This window comes from Telmatherina bonti (assembly GCF_933228915.1).
Source record: "Telmatherina bonti genome assembly, chromosome: 13".
NCBI classification, from domain to species: domain Eukaryota; kingdom Metazoa; phylum Chordata; class Actinopteri; order Atheriniformes; family Telmatherinidae; genus Telmatherina; species Telmatherina bonti.
This window is the reverse complement of record NC_136611.1, coordinates 21,123,352-21,146,970: the sequence shown is the minus strand read 5'-3', so window position 1 is coordinate 21,146,970 and position 23,619 is coordinate 21,123,352. Positions and strand designations below refer to the sequence as shown.

Below are 23,619 nucleotides of genomic sequence, written 5' to 3'. Positions count from 1 at the left end.
TTCAAAACTTGGACAAATTCTCATCTCAGTCATGTGAAACTTCCAGACAAATCCTCTACATAATCACTGAGCTTATAATAACCTCAAAAGGATGTCTTTTGTATCATGAAAGCCAAACTGTGAAGAAGCTTGGTTGCTATTTTGCTTAACCTGAAGTTAACTTTTAAATGAAATGTGATCAATAGTAGTAGGAAATTAATGAACAACTACGTGCCTTTCTCTAAAGTTTTCCTATCTTCTTCCAGGACTCACTGGTGGTATCCCAGTTTGCAAACATAACACCAGTGTTACATAAGGACATTTGCCCGGGTGTCAGGCAACCGGAGTCCAACCAGACCTCCCCCAACGAGCACAGAGGATGCCAAGAGAATAGGGATGGCCTTGGTGATGCCGACAAGAGAACCAAAAATCAGGTTTCCCAGGACTGCTGCCAATTTGCAGAGTGCATTACAGAATCCAAAGCCTGTTCCCCTGGTGAGATAAAATTCCAGACAAAAAGGGAGAGATTAAGGAAGTGTTGAAAGACTGAATGAAAGAAATGTCAGGAATTTATCTGCTTTTGTATTCATTCATTCCATAAGTAAGTCATTTGTCTGTGTTGTGTTCATGTTTGTCTCCTCACCTCCTGACAGTTGGGAAGGATTCTGTCGTCACCACATCCAGAGAATTCCAGGCGGAGATGCTCAGGCCATTATACAAACACAGCATGAAAATCATCATGGACTCACTGGTGCCAAACCACAAGAAGAAACAGCTGATGCCAGAAAGAACCATGGAGCCGCCTGACAGACATGCAAGCACATGGAAGGTCAATTTCTAAATTATCTCTGCTGTTTAATACAGTCAGTCTTCGTTACAGGTTCCCATTCAAACATAAACCGCATTCCTCTTTCTTACCTAACATGGACAGGCGCCCAATTTTGTCCATGAGAAGGGCAGACACAATGTTTCCAGGAAGAACAGCCAGCGTGCCCAGGAAGTTGATGAAGTATACCCAGTAGGCACTGTAGTCATCATCAAATGTCATTTGGCATCCTGTCTTATTGTGGGTGAAAGTGCTGTTGATCACCTCTGTGCCATCAATCAGCTTGGAATCATCAATATCTACCAACATAATAAACACACAAATACAAAAAGAAACAATTATTAAACAGCACATGGTAAATTCTAGTGGCAGAAATGGCAAAACATGACATCTGTTTTGCAGTAAATGTACACAAAACCAGAATACAGTGACTTTCAAGTCACTGAGTGAAAGTTAAAGTCAAAGTTAGTGTTCTGAAGCTGTATGTCCATTCTGGCTTAAACACACATTTTATAGCTTCAAAAAAGCATTATGATGCTTTTAGATATGTAAAACAAGATTAGCTATTTTCATGCTGATATAAGAATCTTGTCAGCATATGTTACTCCAAAAATAAAAACCTCATCATCATCATCAGTCAGGGATCTCAAACTCTGGTCTGTCCTGCAAGTTTTAGATGCTTCCCTGCTCCAACACTCCTGGTTCAACTTAAATGAACATTTTGTACATTTGACACATTTATTTGAGCCAGGTCTTTTAAGGCAGGAAAACATCTAAAATCCTTTTTTAAACCTGGACAAGACTGGAGTTTGAAAGCACTGCCTCCTGGTGCCTTGACAGATGTACAAGTTACCCATGACATATGCACCAAAAACCCCCAAATTTATCATCAAAATGGCTTTTGCATTGATGTCTTGTTTCCTGACAGTGGTTTTCATGTTTCTGTCTACTTGTCAGTACAAATGTCGCAAATTCATAAGTGCCTTAGAGAACTACTTGTGTCAGTTAGTCTTTTTTTTTTAATCTGCTCTGTTTATAAATATAAATAAGTTTTGTTCACTTATGTCCAGAGAGTTTCTGTACATAATTTAATTTGTTAACTTAATGTGTGTTTTTATGCTTTTTATTTATTCTGTTTGATGCTGTCTCATGGCATATTTGCACCTGATGGTATTCACTGTCCTAATTTTCTGTACGTGGCAAACAATAATAAGCTTGAACTTTAAGTTGAACAGTGAAACAATAGTTAGTGAAATGTTTTCAGGGTTTTTTGTTGTTTGTTTGTTATAGTTTTTAACTATGAATCTACTGAATAACCTGTGTTGAAGAAGGCTGCGTCAATAAAAGTGCAGTTCCTAAAGGAGGAGCCCACTGAGGTCACATCATTAAAGTTGCAGTTACGAAAGGTGGAATCGACAAAGGTGACCGACTTCAGCTTCATATTGATGAATCTGAAAAAAAAAAAAAAAATTCACTTAAACTACAGCATAGAAACCCACATCCACCTTCAAGACAATGAGATTATATTCTACAATGAGAACAGTGATAAAATTCATGAAAGCAAAGTAGTTTTCAGCGAGATTTTTCAGTCTTTTACTCTGCAGAGAAGCTGACACATCTTACTGGTCATTGATGAAGAGGCCATTTTTGTGGATCTGGTTCTCGAGGGTAAAGTTGAAGGTAAAGCCTTCAGTGCGTTCATTGATGTAGATCTTAACTTTAGAGGCATATTCATCTGCCTGGAGATGTTTGATGACGTCAGGAAACCAGACAGACAGCCCATAATACCTGCAACAAGAAGGCACAATGAAATGAGAATGTGAAGAATTACCTGATCATTTGACCATCTATAGATTATGGTTTAAACCTTTTTTTTTTTTTTTTTTTTTTTTTTTGCCTTATTCTTTCATATCTGTGGCTGGTTCCATTTTGTCTCTGCACATCACTGTAATAGTATTGATCTACAGACTGAATGATTTTGAGACCATGCAATATTTATACATACAGCAGGGAAATGAAAATGACACAAATGCAAAGACGCCACAAACCAGACTCCCTACAGCTATTATCTGACCTAAGACACTGCTGTTTTATGGAAAAGATTACATCAGAACAACTCTTACCCAAATGACAGAGTAAACCACACTACAGCCAGTCGCATCATGTTTTCTTGCATGGGATAGTTGAAGCATTTCATGAGGTTCAGATAAATCTATAGAAAAATGAAAGACTTATTACAATCTGATTTTAACTCAGGTGGTAACAAGAAATACTCAACAGAAAGAATGATGTTAAGGAAAATTGTTCTTATTTAGTATGCCTAAAAAGGTGAACATTTACCCCATGTACTTCAGCCTTTATCCTAAAGAAAGCCCTGGAAATGGGATTTCCAGATTGGGATTCCATTTCGACCAACTCATCCAGCTGTTTGGGGATCTTGATCCTGTTTACCTGTTGAATTAGTGATAAAATGTGCTACATTTACAGATCCAAAACTAACTCAACATGCAAGCTATGTTAATTGATTATTATTATTCATATTTTTTTTACAATTTCACTATTTACAAAAAGACTAATGTAAAAAAAAAATTAAGAGGAACTGCAATGAATAAAGTATCAAAATAAAAAGGGAGAGTATGAACGATTAACATGTAGTACAGTAAATTATCAATTCAAGAAACGTGTTGACTAAGCGGCTTTTTCTGAGAGCAGCTCACAGCAAATAAGCCTGAATGACACAAAACAGCTTTCAGACCCATCGTCATTTAAACATGATCTTGTGCTGTGAAAGCATTAAAACTTGTCCCAGCAGTGACAGAATATAAGCCTCTTTGCTTCAAGCGTCAGGAAACCCAGCCAAGACTGCACACTGCAGAAACAAACACTCACGGTGAAGACTTTCTCCGGCTGCCCACGCGCTCTCATGTTGGTGTCGTGGATCTGTTTGAGGATCATCCAGGCTTCATCATGCTTCCCCACCTGACAGGAAGGAAAGCCAGGGGGTGACAGAGAAGATGAAATTCACTCACAGAAATAGTCTCACAGCAACAGCTTGGTTTTCACATTTACTGTATTTAAATATGGTCCTTTGATTTCTACATGATGAAAGTCACAACAATGGTGACTCATTCCACTTCAAAGGGTAATTTTCCTGCAGCAGCCAACCTTCCTGCCATCGTTGATATACTTTTCTGTGTTCCAAACACACAAAACTTTTGCATTACTAACACTGCTTTGGTCCAGCTAGACATCTCCTAAAAAATGTCCCTTGGTTTGTCTGAATAATGCTTACTATCCCTTGATAAGCATGTAAAGTTAAGCACAATGACACAGTACGGTGATACACCTTTCTCTGAGGAACAACTAGTGCAGCAGAGTCAGAAGAAACTGGGACAGCTTTAGTCTGTGTATTTCTTAAGTAATCACACACTGTTTGTTTACCTCTAGGTAGAATCTCGGACTTTCTGGCATGAAGGTTAGAGCAACCACAGCACACACACATGGCAAAGCACAAACCACGACAAACACCCTCCAACTGTGAAACTGGTAAGCTGAGCCCATACTGAAGCTCCAACCTGTGAAAAAAAAAAAAAGACATTAATATATTTGAATATTTGAACAAATCCTATTATTAAATTGTCTTTCTAGATGAGTTTTTCTGACGGGGTTTAATTGAATCGTCATTTTATCAAACTTCAGGGTCATATGAGCCATCCAGAAGCTTTTCCATAAAAGTAAAGATGCTTAGGAAGGTGTAGCCTTAATGAAAACAGAATCCAATGATGTGCAAATCTAAGAAACTCTTATTTTGTTCACAATAGAACATAAAAAGATATCTCGTGCTAAAAGTGAATCTCTTTATTTTAAAAAAAACAAAAGTTATTAGTGAATATGATAGCAGCAACACATCTCAAAAGAGCTGCAACTGATCGATGTTTACTATTGTGTGTCATTCTTTCTATTCTTTTTACAACACTCAGTACAGTTCTGCAAAGTGATGCGATCAGAGGCTGATTCTTTGGGAGAGGAATAATGTTTCAGATCTGACTGAAATAGGAATCTAGCTGTCTATCTTTGTTTGAGTTCATTTGAATTGCCTGGACTGGACTCTGCTGTTGTAATAGCTGTGGTGTGCAGTTTAGTCCATTTTCAAGCCCTTCCCTGTGAAATACATCTGTATGGACCTTGGCTATATGTTGCTCTAAAACCATGTATATTAGTTTTTTTGACAGAATCTTTCAGATGCCTTAGTTGCCATCTCCATAGACATTAATACACCTCCCATACATTCAAAGATTCAAGGCTTCTGAACAAAGCACTAACAAATCAAAAGGTCCTTCTGCTTTATAGCCCAGAGGAAACAGTGACCATGATTTCCAAACATCATTACAAATTTTGGTCTCACTTTCAATCTGTTTTTCTGCAATCTGGATTTATTTTTGAGGGGGAAAGGAACTGAACCAATGAATAAAAGAAAAGTTAAACAAATGATTCAATATAACAATAGTAAAACATTTTCTTAAAAGTACTGTGAATATTAAAACTAGGAAGCTTTTAGTAAAAGGGAAAATTGCTCAGTAAATGGAGACTTTTTATTTAAATAGATACAGGTCAAACCTTCAGGGTGCCCAAAGTCAGTACTCAAGGGCCACTGTCCTTCCATTAAATGAACCCAACAGCCAATAAAGTTATGCACAATGAGTAATTAGTTTGAGTCAAGTGTATTGGAACAGAAATTTTGGAAACCATGCAGGATTGTGACCCTTGAGGTCTGGAACTGGGCACGCAGGTCATTGCAGAAAACACTACAAATAGTGGGGCTCTGCCCCCTGTGTCACTGGGCTCTGCCCACTGCATCACAACAAATGTATATAACTAAAAGTTAAGTGGGAGTGGTGCCATTAGAAAACTCATTTCACTTTTGCAAAGCTGTCGTTCAAATGACTTCCAGTAATACAATCCTTATTTTTGTCCCTTTTTTTCAGTTTGTATTAAATCAAATTGCAGCTTGGATGAGAAGATGCTGGGTCATTGGACCGTTAGAAGGAGTTAGGAGTTTGCTTGCAGACTTAAATATGAAGGACTGTCGCCCCCAAAACAGAAATATTTCAGACTACAAGAATCCTTCTGAGTGATTACCACAAACTGAGAGAACATGGGTGTATACAGCTACTGAAGTACATACTCAGCATAATGAGAGATAGAAGACATTTAAGAAAAGTTGGTTTTTAACTATAAACTACTAAGACTATTTCATATTCTACCTGTTGATGTTTGGTTTAATGTAATATTACCATAACATGACACATAAACATGTAATTGGTTATTTTGTGGCAATGATTTCTGGTTATTACATAGAAACATTGAATATTCTCAGGTTATTGTTAAATCTGTTGATATTTGCTTTGTTGTAATTCATTTATTCAATCATTTTCCTAACCACTCAATCCAATTCAGGGTCGCGGGGAAGCTGAAGCCTATCCCAGCAGTCTTTGGGTGAAAGGCATGGACAGCTCGCGAGTCCATCGCAGGCTTTGTTGTAATATTTCCATAAAATTTTAAAAAAGTTCAAAATCACGCACATCCTAAGAAAAGTTATACCTAGGTGCCGGACCATAGAAAAATTGAAAAATAAGAAGTGTAAGTGTACAGACTAGTAGTAGCTCCCAATTTGGTTTGTTCACCAACAGAAAAAGTGACATTTTGGGCCCTGCCTGAATTTCCGGTATGTACAAAGAAGCTGTCAAGTCATTATTAGGTTATTTTGACATGGACTCCATATCCAGATTTGACATGGACTTCAGCCCACTCCATGTGCTCCTCATCCTCTCCACACCATCCCACTTTAGCAGCAGTCTTGATTGGCTTGGGACACAGAAATAGCACATTTCCCTTCCACCACCTTGTGCAGATGTTCAGATTGAGAAGCTTTTTTCCTTGTGGGTGTTGTTACTCCCAACCCAAGACCCCCCAGGGACATGTTGGACTTGTTGGTGTTTAATGGTTTTCTTTGCCTTTGAAACTGCTGTGCCTGGCTTCCAGTGCTTCTCTAACAGGATGGGAGCCGTCTACAAATATATCACAGAATTCTGTGAGGGTGATGAGATTTGCAGAAAGGGCTCCATTCCCATACAGGCCTTCACTGCTGAGGCACATAGCAAGTCCAAGCCACTTTCTCACTTGGGTATTTACCAGTCTCCAGACGATTGGACAACTTTATAGATGGAGATAAGTCACATAACACAAAGGGTAGGCCAAACTAAAAGCACCAAATCTTCAGTTATTCCGTTAGAACAGCACTGTTAATTTTTTTTTAACCCTCTGACAGTATCTCATTTGAGTTTCCCCATCTGTTCAGAGCCTTTGAGATCCACACTGTTTTACCAAACAAGGCTTTTGATTGGCTTCTCCAGGATGTTTGGTATAGATTCGCCTTTGATAGAGAACCTCTCACTGACAAGCCATTCTTCAACCACTCCCCCTACAACCACCCATCAAGATGCTCAGATTATTAGCTCCACTGGAAAGGTGAAAGTCAGTGGAGAGATTGTGCAGCCATTTTGCCAGCCTATGTGTTGCCAGGCAGTCATACAAGCCGGAGTTGTGACACAGAACTGGAGGTCATTGAAGTAGGCTTTGACAATCCTTGTGATGCCCCCTGGGGCTTGGGACAGGTTGAAGGCTGTCCACAACATCTCATGAGGCACTGACCCAAAGGCATTGGCAAGATCTAAGAAAACCACTTGCAGATCCTTCTTTTCTTTCTTAGTCAATTGTACTTGGTGACAGATGACATTTGTGTGATTCCCACATCCTGAGTAGCCACTTATTGTTTGCCTTCTGTACTGTGGTATTGATCAAGTGTCTGTAAGAATGCTGAAAGCTTTTAGAACACTACTGTAAATTAATGTCTTGAAAGCATGTGTTGAATTATTATATGCATTGTAGATATCACTTCATCATGGTCTGACTATAAATACTATACACTCTATGTCTTTACCAGAGGTGCAACTACTTGAACTTGAAGGCTAATTTTAAATGTTGTGTGAATATCACAGTGCAAACACAAAGGAACTGCAAATAAAAGATGGCATTTATATGGGAGCACTCAACAGTCTGAGCAGAGTAATGTGTGAGCTCAGAGATAAATGGCTCTGCAGAGGATGCGGGGAGAAGTGCACATGGATGGGTTAATTGAATATGTAGGAATAGAATTGACTGTTTTCTGCTAAGTTAAATCTTGTTATACCTGATTTCAGCCCACAGGCAGTCTTTCAGACTCATTCATCATTGTAACGTGTACACATACACACACACACACACAGGAGGTAATACAAACCTACACACATGTGAAAGCACAGAAAATAATAATATGGGTAACAACATACAGATTAAACTGACACAACATAATGCCATGTCACACTCCCACCCACAAATACACAAATAATTACACAAACACACAAACACAAATATCATCCATTTTCATTTTACTTTAGCAGGGTGCATTTATTTTTACCATCATTACCATAGAAATTGCTTCAAAATACATGAAAAATATCTAATAGAGAAAGGTATAATAAGCCAAACAAATATGTACAAGGAGTGGCACTAAATGTAAGACTAAATTAGTGACATTTTAATTCCAATTAAATTAGTAACTTATTGTTTTTTTCTTTAAATCATGTATGTATTTCCTGCATTTTTAGGTGAAGAAACTTATTCTGTTTTTGTAAACTGAAAATACTGAAGAGCTGATAAAAAACAAAAAAAACAAATTCTAATCGTCCAAGTCACAGTGTACATTGATGTTTTTTGGGGCTATCAGAGCTTTCGTTTGTTTCTATTGGTTTTTTTTTGCATAGTATGCACAGAAAGGGGCCAGTGTGTTTGTCGTGACCTCCCACGTCTCTTCACAGATCATGCTTCACAGAGATACTGCTCCAAAGGGAATGTAGCACCATTATCTATCAACAGGCGTAGGAGGGGAGTCATGGGGTGGGGAGGGGGTTAATGCTAATGGTTTTGCCAGAAAAAGGCGGCTTGGAATTAATTTTGCAGCATATTAAATCCAGCTTTGATAGTTGCCAAAAAAAAAAAAAAAAAACAGTTTCCAAAGACTGTAGGCATCTGTCATTAGCTGCATGAACACATCCTAAAAGAGAGGTGATAAATTTATATGACTGACATGAAAAATGAAAACAAGACTGACAAATGATGTTAAATAAATGAAAGATGAAGAAATAAAGACTTTCTTTGAATTGGTTTTATGGTTTGCTCATTCTGAGTATACATTTACTTTCTTGCAGAATAATTTTTATCAATCAGTTTTAAAGTTAATCTTCTTTTCATCTTACAAAACATAATTCAGCAAGAAGGAAAAAGAAAGAAGCAGAGTAGCAAAGAGAAAACAGGATGAAGTTGTTAGGCAGTGACTGCCTTTGCTACAGAAATGTAGGATGACTTCCTGTCCCCTAAGGTTAGCGTTTCCCTCCTAGCACTAGAAATCTCATTACAGGGATTATACATATAACTGATTGAGTCTATGGATGACTGATTTAGCAATGTTTAGCTGAGATGGATGGATGGATGGATGGATGGGTGGATGGATGGATGGATGGATGGATGGATGGACAGACAGCTATGAACTGGTTTCAGACAAGGGCATATTGCTTTTATATAAACTTGGTGATCAACCAAAAAACAAGACCACACATGAAGATTATAGGTAAGCAGAGTGTTATCTGGAATAAACAACTCAATGTTGCTCTTTTGTATTGTTGTTGGTTTTTCTTTCCTTGTTTGTTTCTTTTTTTTTAAATTTAAGTTGAGCTCTAATGAATGTTTGCAAAATTGCAAGTGTAAGGTTTGATGATGATAATTTGATATATAATGATAATTTTTATATATATATATATATATATATATATATATATATATATATATATATATATATATATATATATATATATATATATATATATATATATATATATATATATATATATATATGTATACACATTCATCATTCAATTATTTATTTTTCTAAGAGATGAACTGACTTGACTGCAAGTAAAGTCCTAAAAGATTTTCCATCAGTGTGATGATCAGTTCTTCAGCTGTGAGTCTGGCAGGGGGCTTCAGGGAGACATTGGGAGTGTGCAAGAAGATAAATGACAGCTCTCAGTTTGCACAGTCTCTTCATGCATGTACAAGTTCTCTCTCTGAGTGCTCTGGTTTTCATTTCAATACATAGTACATGTGAGTTTTGTAATATTATGCTAACTTGAAAACAGGAATGGATCTGAGTGTACATGGTTATTTATCACTTTTCTTAGCCTTGTGATATACTGGTAAACCATCCTCAGTGCTCCTCACTTCTCACCTAATAGCTGCCAACAGACGTTATGGTGCTGTTGGCTGGGGGTACTGCACAACGTCAGGGAAAAGATAAAACTAGTAAGCATCTGAGAATGTATGCAAGACACGTAGTTTCCTCTCAGAGATAGAGAGGCAGAGTGCTCGTGAGTGTCAGAGAGAATAAGAAAAAAGTAAAACCAGTACTATCCATTCATTATGATATCAACAGCTCTGACAGAGCAGAGTGTTCTCATGAAGGCTCACAAAGTTCTGGTCTCAGAGGGATTTGTAAGTTCTTTACCACTGTGCTTCTGTAAATCCTTGTGAAATGATCTGCAGCATTGTACAGCAAAATGAGTGACGTATAAGAAAACTAGGAGGATCCTTCATGGAAAGTTCATTTAAAATGTTTTGTGTGTGTATGTGTGTGTGCTTGAATGATCTCTTGCTATGTCAAAAGTTATTGCCTTCAATTTTCCTTGAGGAAGACCTATGTGTCGCCCTAGAAAATCTCCCCGATGCAACTTTCAGCAGCACACGCACTGTCCCTGTATTACTGACGTCATGGGTTGGCTAAAGCATGGTCTGGCCATAAATCACCTCTAGATGTAGCTTTGTCCTATTAGAGCAAGGAGAAAAACCTAATTATGCTTGATCAAGAAGAACACTCTACAGAGACAGAGAGGAGGTAATAAAAGGAAGGACAGAGTTAGACAGAGAGATGTGGAGAGTACAAAACAGGAGGAGAGATAGTGGAAGCAGTACAGCGAAGGGGCAGCAGGTTAAAAGCAGGAAAGAAATGAAAACATTGCTTTGAAAGCCAATTCCCTAGTGAGCACTAACTGGAGATTCAATATAAATTGTTTTGTTTTTTGTTTTTTTTGTTGTTGTTGTTGTTGTTGAAAACTGGGTAATACTGAATCTAAACAGCAAAAATCTGCTTTTGCCATCTTTCAAGATGTCACAGAACATTTTCTTCTGTCTTTCTGTAAGAAATTGCTCAGATAATTTATAATATAGAAGTCTTTGCAGTCTCCATTAAGAGATTATTTTGACCTGTTTAATATGCATTGTTATATATTCCCTTTTACCATTCTTTTCATTTTCATTAGCTTATTCTTTGCCTGTTCTTTTCTTTTCTTCTTTTTTTCTGCCATTACATAAGAGATCTTTTTCACTTCATCTGCCATCAGCTAATTTAGTCTTGCATCCTGTCTCTTCTCTGCACTTGCTCCAGTCAGTAAAAGTCAGTTTAATGTTGACTCTTGTTTTATCTCTTGCTCTGTCACTTTCCTGTCCTCACTTCTAGCAATAACATCATATTTTGCTTCTTTGCTGAGATGACCTCAGTACATGTTTAAGGTTGTCTGCATCTGGTGAGAAGAATTTTACACAAAGGGTCTCTCTGTACTGCAGCCCCTTTTTTGTCATACAGTTCTCCTGCAAACTCAGTACTGCTGAATGGTGAACTTAAAAACTCACCATAGTGTGGTATGATGGCCCAGGCCATGGCAGATGCATAAATCTCTCCAATCATCCAGAACATGCACAACCAGCTAAGATGTTCTCCTCTTTTTTCCCTGGACAACACCTCTGCAAAGAAGGGGAAAACAATGGGCACAGCACCTCCGATCCTGCAAGAATCAGAAGATGATCAATTTATTATGAGTGAGACATCTGTATCACAGGACAGATACTTAGCTCTTTCAATCCCTGGGTTTTACATGTTTCATATATTTGCATTCAGAACACAATTCAATTTATAGGCTTTTCTTTTACAATAAGCTGAAGATGAGAAAATCAGGCTTTTACTTGCCTTTTTCTTCTTTTGGTTCTAACAAATTTTATGAGTTGTTCTCCATAAAAATTGGGCAAAGTATTTTTCCCATAAGTGTAATTAAAGGGGAGGGGAAAACTGTTTCCTCACAATTCAGGGATGGAGGTCATTCTGACAGTTTGGACAGCCTTTTCAATTACTCTAAGAGTCTCTGGGTAGAATGATGTCGATGCATTTACTGAATTAGCTCTTAAAGGAACGGTTACACTGCCAAATACGCTAATGGAATAAATTACAGACACTGCCAAGATGAACGAGGAGGCTCTTATAGCATTTTTTTTACACAGTATCTATTGAGGCTCTTTTGTAAACAACAATATTATTGACTAAAACAAAACTCACAAATAGTTATTGGAGGTACAAGAAAGAAATATTTATCTGACAAGTAAACTTTACAAAAATACAGGTAAAATAGTCAGAATATATTTTCATTCCATGGAAGATATATGGAGAGAAGCAATAGATGTTTCTCTCATTGTCACCAGTCTATATAGTCTTTGATTGTAAACAGAGGTTCGATATAGCCTACTGCTGGCTTGTGCTGGCACACTGTAGTTATAGCACATAACAACAGCAATTTTTTTGTGCCAGGCCCAATTACACATGTTTTATTGGCAATTTCTGTCCACACCTCATAATTTGAATTGATAAAAAACAGAAATATGTGCTTTACAGTAGATTGTGGCCTTATTTACTACCTTTAAAAAAGTATGTCTTAACTGCAGTGTTTGGATGTTGTGAGTCAGGTGTTGTACAACAACAGCAGGAGAGTGTTTGAGTGCAGATACTCTTCCATGCAGCAGTTTTAGTTTTTAAATATGCCACTTGTGTAATGCACATCAGGTCTGGAAATCAGGAGGCATTTGATCAACATCAGTGACAAAAGAAAAAACACCAGAAGGACCAACTGTTATATCAGTTTTGCTGTATGCCCCTTTGTAGGATGGAAGCAGCAAATACTGTTTGTTGATTTGGTGCTTATTCCGGTAGACTCCCCCTCTCAGCTCACAGAACTGGTTGCACCTAGGTTTGCATATCAGTGTATCAGAGGTTTCCATCACTATATTGGCACTGCTTCTGATTTGCAACCATATGCTAATCTTCCCAACTGATTCAGCCCTACAGTATTAGCAAGTTTGCAGGTTCTATTGTAAACTATTTTTCTGGATTCACTGCTGACCCCAGAGTGACTTTTGCTTCATCAGACTTACCCAAAGCCTGCAACGAGACGACAGAGAAGGAAGAGGCCATATCCCTGAACAAAAGATGACAGGAAGGCAAAGAAGCCATTTGTAGACATGCAAATGAGGAGGCATTGTCTGCGGCCCACTTTGTCAGACATCCCTCCCCAGAAGAATGCTCCAACCATCATCCCCAAGTAAACAATGCTGCCTGGAAGGAAAAGAAACAAGTGTGAATTTTTGTTTGCTTGTATCAACAAACGATTATGTCACATTTCTGTATTCCTGTGTGTGCGTGTGCTATCAGCAACAAGTAAATGAGTTTCCTTCCTATTGTATTTGTTTTTATCTTCAAAATGAACTCTAAAACATTTCTAATTCTTGTTTTAAGATTTAAAGGGAACTTGCAAGTTTATATTTGTCTCGAACCACCTGAGGAAGGTGAATTTAAGCTAAGGTTTTTTGCACCACAAATTCCTCACCACTGGCCACGTTTACATGAGAATTGTGGCGAGCGGAAATGCACATTTGGGCTTGAACATGTCACAGCATGACCTTTTCCAGCGTCACTGCGGGAAGTGGTGAAATTGGCAGTGTCCTCCAAGATGCTTTAGAGGTCTGCAGAGCTAAAAGATGCTAATTCTATATTTATTCACATGAAAGACTTACTGTACATATAAGGGCTATGCAATCTGATGTTATGATGAAATTTTTGTATCACAGCTTCATTGAAAACATACGTATATAGATATGCTATGAGGAATGAAAGTTATGCTTGATCTTTACCCAAAAAGATATAATTCTGTGCTCACACTCACTGCTGGTAGTTTTCAGTTATATTTAGATTCATATTTTTTCTACTTACATAGAAAATTAACACAATTATGTGTACATGAATATATTAATAAATATGTAACCTTCACCTTACAATGTATTATATAAAGAGCAAAAAGTGAGTTACAAATCATTTAAGATGTGTCCTTACTCAAAACATTTCATTTTTTTCTGTTGCATGTTGTGCTAATTGCGTTCCTGCTGGGACACACTTGACTCAGACTCAGACAAGCTCTGTACATGTCTGCTAAATACACATTGATCACATTGATTTGAATCAGGTGTGGTGCAGTGGGGACTGCACTATAACTATAAAACTATAAAGAGCATTGTCCCTAATCAGAAATGGGGATTAAATTACTTCAATTAATTATTTGATGTGGGAATAACCACTCTCTTTAAATCAACTGGAAGATGTCAAGCTACAGTAACACACCATCACACTGATGACTAAATTCAATGGGTAGAGGACAGAAAACAGGCTTTGAACAATGTGGAGACAAATGTGAACAGTAATGTAGGATGACTTTACAATAGGCCCCACTGTGCTGTTTTAATCTCTCTCATCAGAATTGGGATCAATGCGCCAACAAAACAGCATTGATTTCTTTCAGTGATCATCATAATTCTGCCCTGAAGAGAGGAGGCTACTATTACTGCTTCCGTTTGTAGTGTTTGTCCTGTTGTGGGCTTAGAAGCTATCATGGACATTAGATCCGCTGCAAAAAGAAATTCCATCTGGGTCTTTTTCTCTTAGGTTTTATACATATATTTTTGCTTCAATCAGAACCATATGGTTTACAAATATACATGTTTTGCTTTTATTTGTTCAACCATACTACCATACCCAAACCCAAAAATACCATAACTAAAAACCTGGTTTACACAGATTACATGCACTCAAAGTTCCACACGTGGAAGTTGCAGTCATGTATTGACTTATAACTCAGCCATAAGGAGATTTTGTTCATCCAGTGATAAAAATTAAATTAAAAAAAAAAAGCATTCATCTCCTGTCTGCCTGCCATTAGGTAGTCTTCCCACCTGCAAGCATACATATGTTTCATACTTTCAATGCATGGGTCAACCTAAGCTATTTGTTAAACTTGCAACTGGGTACTCTGCGAATTTATTTCTAAATTAAAAGGATGTCTACATCCTTTTAATTGAAACAATCCACATTTGTTTCATTACTGAGAGGCTAGACGAGTAAGGAAAATAGACAGACAACCACTGGAATCCCATTTATATGGGACATGCTTTACTATGTCTGGAGGCTTTTTCATTTTATCTAAGTTTTTAGACAAAAAACAAACCAGTTTTAAGTTGAGATTAATGAAGATGCTGGCACAAAGAAAAATGAAAACATTCTCCTACTTCGATGCTTTTAAAAATGCAGTAAATGGTTAAGTACTGAGTACATCCCTCATAGGACAGTCAATTACATAATGAATTTATTGATGTGCCGTTCGACTAGCTCCACAGTATCTTTGAGAATGATGTCAGCAGTGCCGGCACCAGCAAAGGGGAGAGCAGTGAACTGTAATGTAATATAAAACAGAAATAGCACAGACATCCCTTACCATTATGCAGTTTGTGTGGTATCAATGTTTGCACTGTAGTAGATACCTTAATAGAATTCTCTGCCCTTTTCCCTGAGAGAGATTTCTAATTTGTTTCTGACTCGCAAACAGATTTCTAAGACATTCCAATTTCCCAATGAATTCCTAATCCAACAAAGTTATAACCCCAAGCAATATATTTTACATCAAACAGCTATTTTTCTTATTTGTCTACCTTTCATTTTCAACACAGATCCATTAATACCACTCAAAATCTGCAGCTGTGCTAAAAAATAGCTTTAAACTGATTTTTCTAATATGTGCTGCTCTTTTCTGCCTTAATGTTCCTCAGTTTTATCCAGTGTTCAAAAGCTTTTGACTTTTCCCCCACTGTCATGATTTTCTGGCCAAAATAAAGGTTAAATGAAAATAAAAGATAAACAAACGGATACCAGCTGCTACAAACATCTCTCATAAGGCTGTGAAATACATCTGAATTTAGAGTTAAAGACCTGTACAGACAGCGAATGCCACCAGACAATGACAGTGTGTCAGGAGACTTCTCAAGCTGACACAAAGGGCTTTAGCCCATGACACTATGTAGAGATGTCAAAACACATCTCTAAGAGTGGTAAATAGTCAGCAAAATCCCTGGTATGCTCTATAGACTAGATATATTGCACATAGATTCACTTTTTCTCCAATCATAAACACACACACGCTCACATAAGAGAAAATGTACTTGAGATTAAAACATCAAAATTATATTTGACCTCCTGTGGTGATGCTCAACTTGCCAGTGGGAGTCAATCTAAAGGAGGGGAAAGGAACAAAATCTAAATGTGACGTGCTAGAGCACAAATCCAAGCAAAATGAACACATAGTGTAAAAGCAATGATGGAGCTGTCAAAAGAGAAAGAAAGGTAATGAGAGAGGAGAGTGTAGTAATTACCAGATCGGGTAACAGACAGTGGAGTGAGAAAGATGAGGACAGACCGTAGTGTAGTGTTTTCTGCCTTGTCACATAGGACAGGGAGCCCCCCCCCTCCCAAGAGCACTGAGCTGCATCACGACCTCTTTTCTGATTTCTGATTTCATGCTTTGATGCTTCTCACTCTTAGTAGTGCAAACTATTTGAACATCGTGTAAAACACCCATCGCCATTTATTCATATGATGATGCTATCATACAGCAGTGTATTTTGTGCTCCCCATTGCCACTCCTTCATACCTGACTCAGTCTACTATGATTTTACGCCTCTTCCACTTACCTCATCTCCCCTCCCAACCATTCTCGGTTTCCTTTCTCTTTAGCTTGCAGCCTCTCCCTTACTGCCAGTTGCTTCTCTCACTTCTAAGTTCCCCATTTGGCTTCTCGCTCTTCTTCATTCCTATCCATCTCTTTATCTCCTCCATGCAAGCCCACCATTCATGGTGTTTACATCGGTTTCCCCTCTACTGCACTATCAACAGCTCATACACTGAGCAGCATGTAATCATATTTGTACTACATCGTGTCGGATCGGATTCATGCCTCCGTCTTCTGCCACCTCCGCAGAAAAAGAGATTGAAGGTTTTTTTGTCACATTTAAGTCAAATCAGTGGGGGCAGGATTTCAATCGAATCCACGTGAAAGTATTTCATTGCAGGATTTAGAGTGCATGATCTAAAATTTCTCACTCAGCATCTGTGATTATCAAAGCTTATTGACAATCAAAACTGTGGTAATTTAAGTCAGATATAATGATGCTCTCAAATCCTAAATTTAAGCACTTAGAAGCAGTTTATTGTTCATATCGCTGGTGACAACAAAAATGGTCCATATGGGCAAATTTTAGTCCAATCAAATGCAAACCCTCCACACACATTCTCCCACACAATTCAGAGCGAACTGTGGCATTCCAATAGTGTAATCTCCGCAGTGACACTGTGATCTTACTGCAGTTTAGCCATGCTCAGCTGCCCCTGGACCACACAGCCTGCCAGCTGGCTTATACTGGCAGGGAAAATGGGAGGGAATGATAGGAAATGAAAAGTGACAAATAAGGAAAAGCACTATGGGGACGGAGCTCAAGAGGACACAGAGGGTGACTTGGGGACACAAAGAAGGGCAAATGAGGAAAAGGTACAAGAGATCAGAAGACAGGGAAGCAAAGATGAAGAAAAGCAGAATCATGAGAGGAGGGAAAGAACTAGTGACACAGAAAAGATATGTGGTTGTTAAAGGAAAATGAGGAGCGCTGAGCTGAGAGTTGAAGAGAAAAATGAGAGAGGAGGAGAAGAAAAAGCCTAAAAGAACAAATAAGTAATGATAGGCTGGCTGTGTTCCCTTTGTCTGTTGTGTCTGAGATGATAGCGAAGCCTCTCCCTCACTGTGTTGGTGTACTAAACCAGTCTCCACCTCTCATCTCCAGTCCTCCCACACCTCCCTCCCCATTACTCCTCTCTGAGTTGGTAATCTCCCAGCTTCAGAGCTGTCTCTTCGCTTCCATTCTCACCAGTTCACTGCATATTGTACCTCAAAGTGCTTGTCTTCCCCACTCTTTCTGTCCCTTATCTATTCTTATTTAAGTTATTTACAATAATCCGTCTCTCTGAACCCAACACTCCATTCCTCATTCTGATGTAACATTAGAGATTCCAGCAAGATCAGGATGCTGGTACCAAATTGAATTCAGTAATCGAATCAGCGCTCATCTACTCTTCTCAGGCCTTTGTATTTTTCATCCAGCATTATCCTTGTACACTGAGCCCAGTCTGTGTGCCTGACGGTTAATGGAGCTGCACAGTGTAACTATGAGTCCAGTTGAAGTGGAAGTAACCAAATACAAATGCTACTTTTAAATTATGTAATCTAAAAATTTGAGAATGTTAATTGAGTTTTCCAGAGAAAGTGATATTTTGAAAACATTTTTTATTTTTTCTAAACTTATCAGTCTTTTTTGCAGGTTGAGGGGGTCGTTTCAGGTGGGTCAGTATCCTTTGTAGCTAATCCTTTAAACACCTATAAACTCATGGCATCACCATCAACTCCTGTCCATCTGATACAGGATGAACACTCATACAAGAAACCAGATTGCTCAGAGAAAGAAGACTGCACATCAAATCAAATAATGTGTTTACATATATTATTTGCATTTATGCATTGGCATATAAATACACTTTTTGAAGCAATATCATCTATCAGTGCATTATAACTATGACAAGTTTTGATAAATATATTTTAATTTTTATCTAGTTGTTAGAGCAACCACCTTAAATAAGTCATAAGTACTGTAGGAAAAAAGGAAAGCGTTATATGAGGCATTTAAGTTGAATAAATGGCAATAGGATGAGCATGTAAAAACGGTGATGGTCGTAATATTAGCTGTGTACAATGCTTCTAACTAAAGACAACAAATTAGAGGTAATTTATTGAATGCAACTGGATTGCAGTAGGTTTTTTTTATAATTTGGTTGATCAATTATTTATATGACACAAAAAAGTCTATTTTCAGCTCGACTACAGAAATTCAAATGCACTATTTCATGCCTCTTTTCCAGTCATAAAATTCTCTTCTTAATTTTCTTTTTCTGATTGTTTCTTAGAGTTACAATAAATAAAATTTAAGTCACTTTTGATGATCTACCTTACAACATATAATTATACAGCTGTTGCATGGTAAGGTTATGATGCAACTACAGATGTCACAATGACTTCATCCCACAATTTATCGTGATTTTATGTGCTACAATTAATAAACTGTAACCACTCTCATCATACTGTCACTTTCTATAAAATATTATGTCTGAATTATAACAGCAGATCAGTGTAACTTGCAAAATATGCATGTTGGTGCTTCTGTTGCTGTGTTTTGGTTCCATGTGAGTTGCAGAAAAGAGAAACAGAGAGAGTTATTCCCTCCAACCAAAGAATCAAAACACCTTTATCAGATTTTTTTCCCCTTACTCTTTTTTCTTCTTTTTTTTCTGGTGGATCCCATATTGCATGTTATAAAAAGTTGCAAAGACAGGAGAACATATGTAAAGTACACTTTAGCACCTGCAGAATAACCTCAACTCAAATGCACTGTATTTAAAATAAATGCAGCTGATGTTTATCTAATGTAACGTCAAAATTAAATGTTATCTGGTTATTTGCTATTTTGTAATCATGCAGAATTCAGGCTGGTCTCATGGCACAATGAGACACATTCACTGCATGTTATATCAGAAAGTTGAGAAAAAAAAACTAAATATGTTTTTTGTGATGGATAGTTTTGTTGATCGAACATGATAAACATGAGGTCCATGGTTTTTAGTTCTCAGTGTACAGTGGTCATGGACCATCGAAAATAGTCGATTTAATTCCAGATACTTGGTCTTGTTTCCTAATTTCTGCAGTTCCAGTGCCATTTATGTGTCATATAGCAGCTATTCTTCTAAAGGACAACTGGAAGTCAAAGCTAGGTACACGTTTTTTTTCCTGGGTTTCTGAAATATCAATTCAGGTTGAAAAGAAAAGTTTAGAATCATTTTCTAAAGTTGTTCACAGGAAGAAAGCTTACAAGTTCAAATCCAGTCATGTAACCATTTCTAAAACTTCATTTCTTGGAAAATATGGGTCTACTTTTTTTCTAACTTCTTCTATTTTAAAGTGTTAAAATGTGCAAAAAGAAGACTGACTCTGGTTCATTACAAGCAGTTCTGATCTCTTAATGAACATGAGATGTTGTAGCCAGTTTTCTTTTACCAGTATTCAATCTTCAGTTGTCATAGCTTTGTGGTGACACACAGGTTGCTAAATTTTGATTGCCTGTTGGACTGAGACTGCAACAAACAATAGAAAAGAAGATCTAAAGAAAGCCTCTGGACTTTGGAGCAACACAGTCTTTTGACCTACACTGCATTTCAGTTTGTTTTATAGAAAGGTCTAGATTTCAGCTTCTTTGGGTAATTTTTTATTTTTGTTTTGACAGCAACAATGGGCTTACAGCACTCATTGTTGCTGTCATCATAACTGCTGGCAGATCACCTGAACCTTTATCATTACCAGATGCTACTAAACCTTCACTAGTTTCCAACGCATTTGAGTCTGTCAGATGTGATATTTCAACCAATCTCTTAGAGGTATGGGGATCAAGCTGCCCAGTATAAGCTATTTTTTATTGAAATTGAAGACAATTGTGGGCACAACATCTGATTTTACCACCACCAACATTCACCCTCAGTTATGATGTAACTTGCCGTTTATTTCTGCATTTAAATGCAAATGACAGTTCATGCCACCTGTGTATTTAATTCCCTTTTTTGTAATTATGGTTTCTAGTAATTAGACTGGAACACTCCAAATGGACACCAACAAGGTCGCCGCAATCATGTAGACAACAATCAGGCATATACAGTCAAAAACACATACAATGGGGAGGAGCCTCAGGGTAATCAGTGAGAAAGATGAGATTGGGGGAGAATGGGGAAAGAAAAGAGAGGCATGTTGAATGGAGGGTAAAACGGAGGGGCAGGGAGGGAGATCGAGCAAGGGGAAGCAGAGCGTAGAGCATGAATGCCTGCAGGACTTTGCTTGGCTAGAGAAGAAGAAAGGAGTTTATGGATACTTGAAAAGAGACAGAAACGTGAAGGCACTGCATGACATGTGAGGATTTAACAGAAACAACATGAAGCAGTAAATGCTTTTTTGTTTGTTTTGCTGGTTGAAGATAAAACAATCTTGAATACTTATCATGTGGAGTTGACAGTATAGCACATCATAAAATCCAGTTTTTCAAACTTTCGACCGTTCATTCCTTTCCCAAAGAAGCCCTTACTTATCAGCTTTGCATCAGACGTTGCTGTTAAGTTGATGTATTGTCATGCCTTACTGTGGCAGTTTGTATCTAAAGACTGTGCCTGATTTAATGTCCTCTCCACTCTGGGACTGACACAGTGAGTCAGCCCCTGTATGCAGCTCTGTAGTGATGGATTATACACCTGCAGCTACAGGGACTGCCGAAACTCCATCTCTATGCACTGAGCGCAAAGGGAATACCAGCTACCCTCTTAATCCTGACACAGAGACCAGTGGACCGAAACACCTCATTTGCTATTACAGAAGAACACAACATTAATCCCATTTAGTTTCTATCATTGTCCAATAAATATACAAGAAATGCATTGATTATTTTTGTGTATTAAACACAAATGTATTAGAGTCTGTTGTCTCAGTACTTTCAGAACATCATAAAAAGAAGCTGGCAAAGCTTTATGTAAGGGTCCCTCTAACAAGGGTGAGTTAATAGATGATAAAGCCTTTATAACATTCTAATTATTTATTACCATACAGTAATAGGTATTTATAACTGTTAATCATAGTATAATAAACAGACTGGATCCTACATGTCAAGTGCACATGCTATTGTTAAACCCAAACTATGTGATATTACATGCCATACTCCTGGTCCATCCATGTTTGCATGTAAAACACAAATGATCCAGAACGTTTTAACATTTTGGATCATCTATGAATGAAATGAATTTGAACAAGGAGAAAACTAAACAGCTTTATGGTGGAAAAGTAGACAGGATAAATCACTAAGTACATGTTTACCAAGCAGCTGAGGTTCATCCAGTTCAAGTTTTTTTGTTTTTGTTTTTTTGTTTGGTTAGGGTTGGTTGATTTATTTTTTGTTTGATTTTAGTAGAATTTACTTCAGCTTTTCTTTGCAAAATGTAGAGAAAATATTAAGGCTCATATTTATTTAGTATAATTTGCACAGCACATGTAGGAAAACACTCAACAACTTTCCAGCACATGCAGGGTCCTTACCTAGCCATCCTGAGCTGGAGTTGGGCACACACATGTCTGTCTCTGCGCTGGGCAACACAAAGCCCACCACAAACACCTCTACCCCATCTGACATAAGTGCCAGCCCAAGTACCAGGAAGAGCTGCCACTGGAACTTCCCGTGTCCACATTCCTGAATGATCAGTTCGTACTGCTGGGCCAGCTCCTCTTCATCAGCCTGCCTCTCCTGCTCCAGTTCATTACGGTCCTTTGTGGCATCCGACACCAACTGTCCCAGCGCCACCGTGGCCTCCTTATGCTTCTTATCTGAGGGGATCCCCTGGTACTCTCCTTCGTAGATCTCATCCTCATCATCATGACCCTCTGTGGCATCGCTTGACCCCTCCTCGTTGTCACGATAGCCCTGTCCATCTTGAACTTGTGAGTTCCGATAGAAATCTTCATCTTCATCCTCTTCATCCTGGAATCGTGTGTAGTTACGATGAGTTGAATACTCATCTGTGGCACGGTCTACCACTTTGTTGACTTTCTTTGCTGCGTGTCGCTTTGCCTCTTTGGCAATGTCCTTGGCCCCCTTCACCAGGGAAGTCCTGTTATTGTAAGTGTCCTCCATTCTGTCTCCAAAGGCAGGTCCTCACAGGGGGTAAGAGAACAGTTTTATGTATAAAAAGAAGGAAAGGCAAATATAGGAGAAAAGATGGTTTGCAGGAACAGTGTAATCACTGGGTCTTGATATGATGCAGGGGGAAGAAAGTTCTTGAGTTTGCAGTCACCACAGGAGATAACCAACAATGGCTGTGGCAATCATCGACCATGCTGAAAGACATGGAGGGAAGAGCACACAATATACAAATAAATAAATAAGATACAAAAAGAGAAGATATCAGACAGAAGATAATGAAAGTCAAACACAACGCGATTTTTATCTGATAGTGGCACAATATCCATATCTATCCTAGACCAACAGATGACACCCTACTGACAACTCGTACGTCTTTAATCACTCACTCTTGTCACCTGGTTTTTAATCATTTTGACTGATATAGGGGGGGAAAGAGCTGTTTTATTTATTGTTTTTTTTGTTGTTGCTGTTTTTTTTAGCCCTCAGATTCCATTAGAACAATGCAACATGTGATGTCCCAAGTTGTATATTTCTGAAGGTATCAATGGTTTTAAAGGCATGATTACTTAAAAAAGAAATGTTGAGGATGTTGACATATGAGTTTGTTACCTGCTCTATAGAAGAGCAGGTAATAAACAGCT

At 38.0% G+C, this 23,619-nt stretch overlaps 1 protein-coding gene across 1 annotated transcript; it reads right to left on the bottom strand.

Moving 5' to 3' along the window:
• Nucleotides 1–287: 287 nt before the first annotated feature.
• On the bottom strand, nucleotides 288–22,969 carry sv2ca (synaptic vesicle glycoprotein 2Ca; the record flags this gene model as incomplete). Its single annotated transcript, XM_079250856.1, has 12 exons — nucleotides 288–471; nucleotides 623–782; nucleotides 898–1,104; nucleotides 2,123–2,256; nucleotides 2,429–2,593; nucleotides 2,929–3,017; nucleotides 3,146–3,256; nucleotides 3,695–3,784; nucleotides 4,247–4,380; nucleotides 11,645–11,796; nucleotides 13,211–13,391; nucleotides 22,378–22,969. The coding sequence occupies 12 exons, from the start codon at nucleotides 22,967–22,969 to the stop codon at nucleotides 288–290; spliced, it is 2,199 nt and encodes a 732-aa protein (XP_079106982.1).
• Between the last annotated feature and the right edge of the window lie 650 nt (nucleotides 22,970–23,619).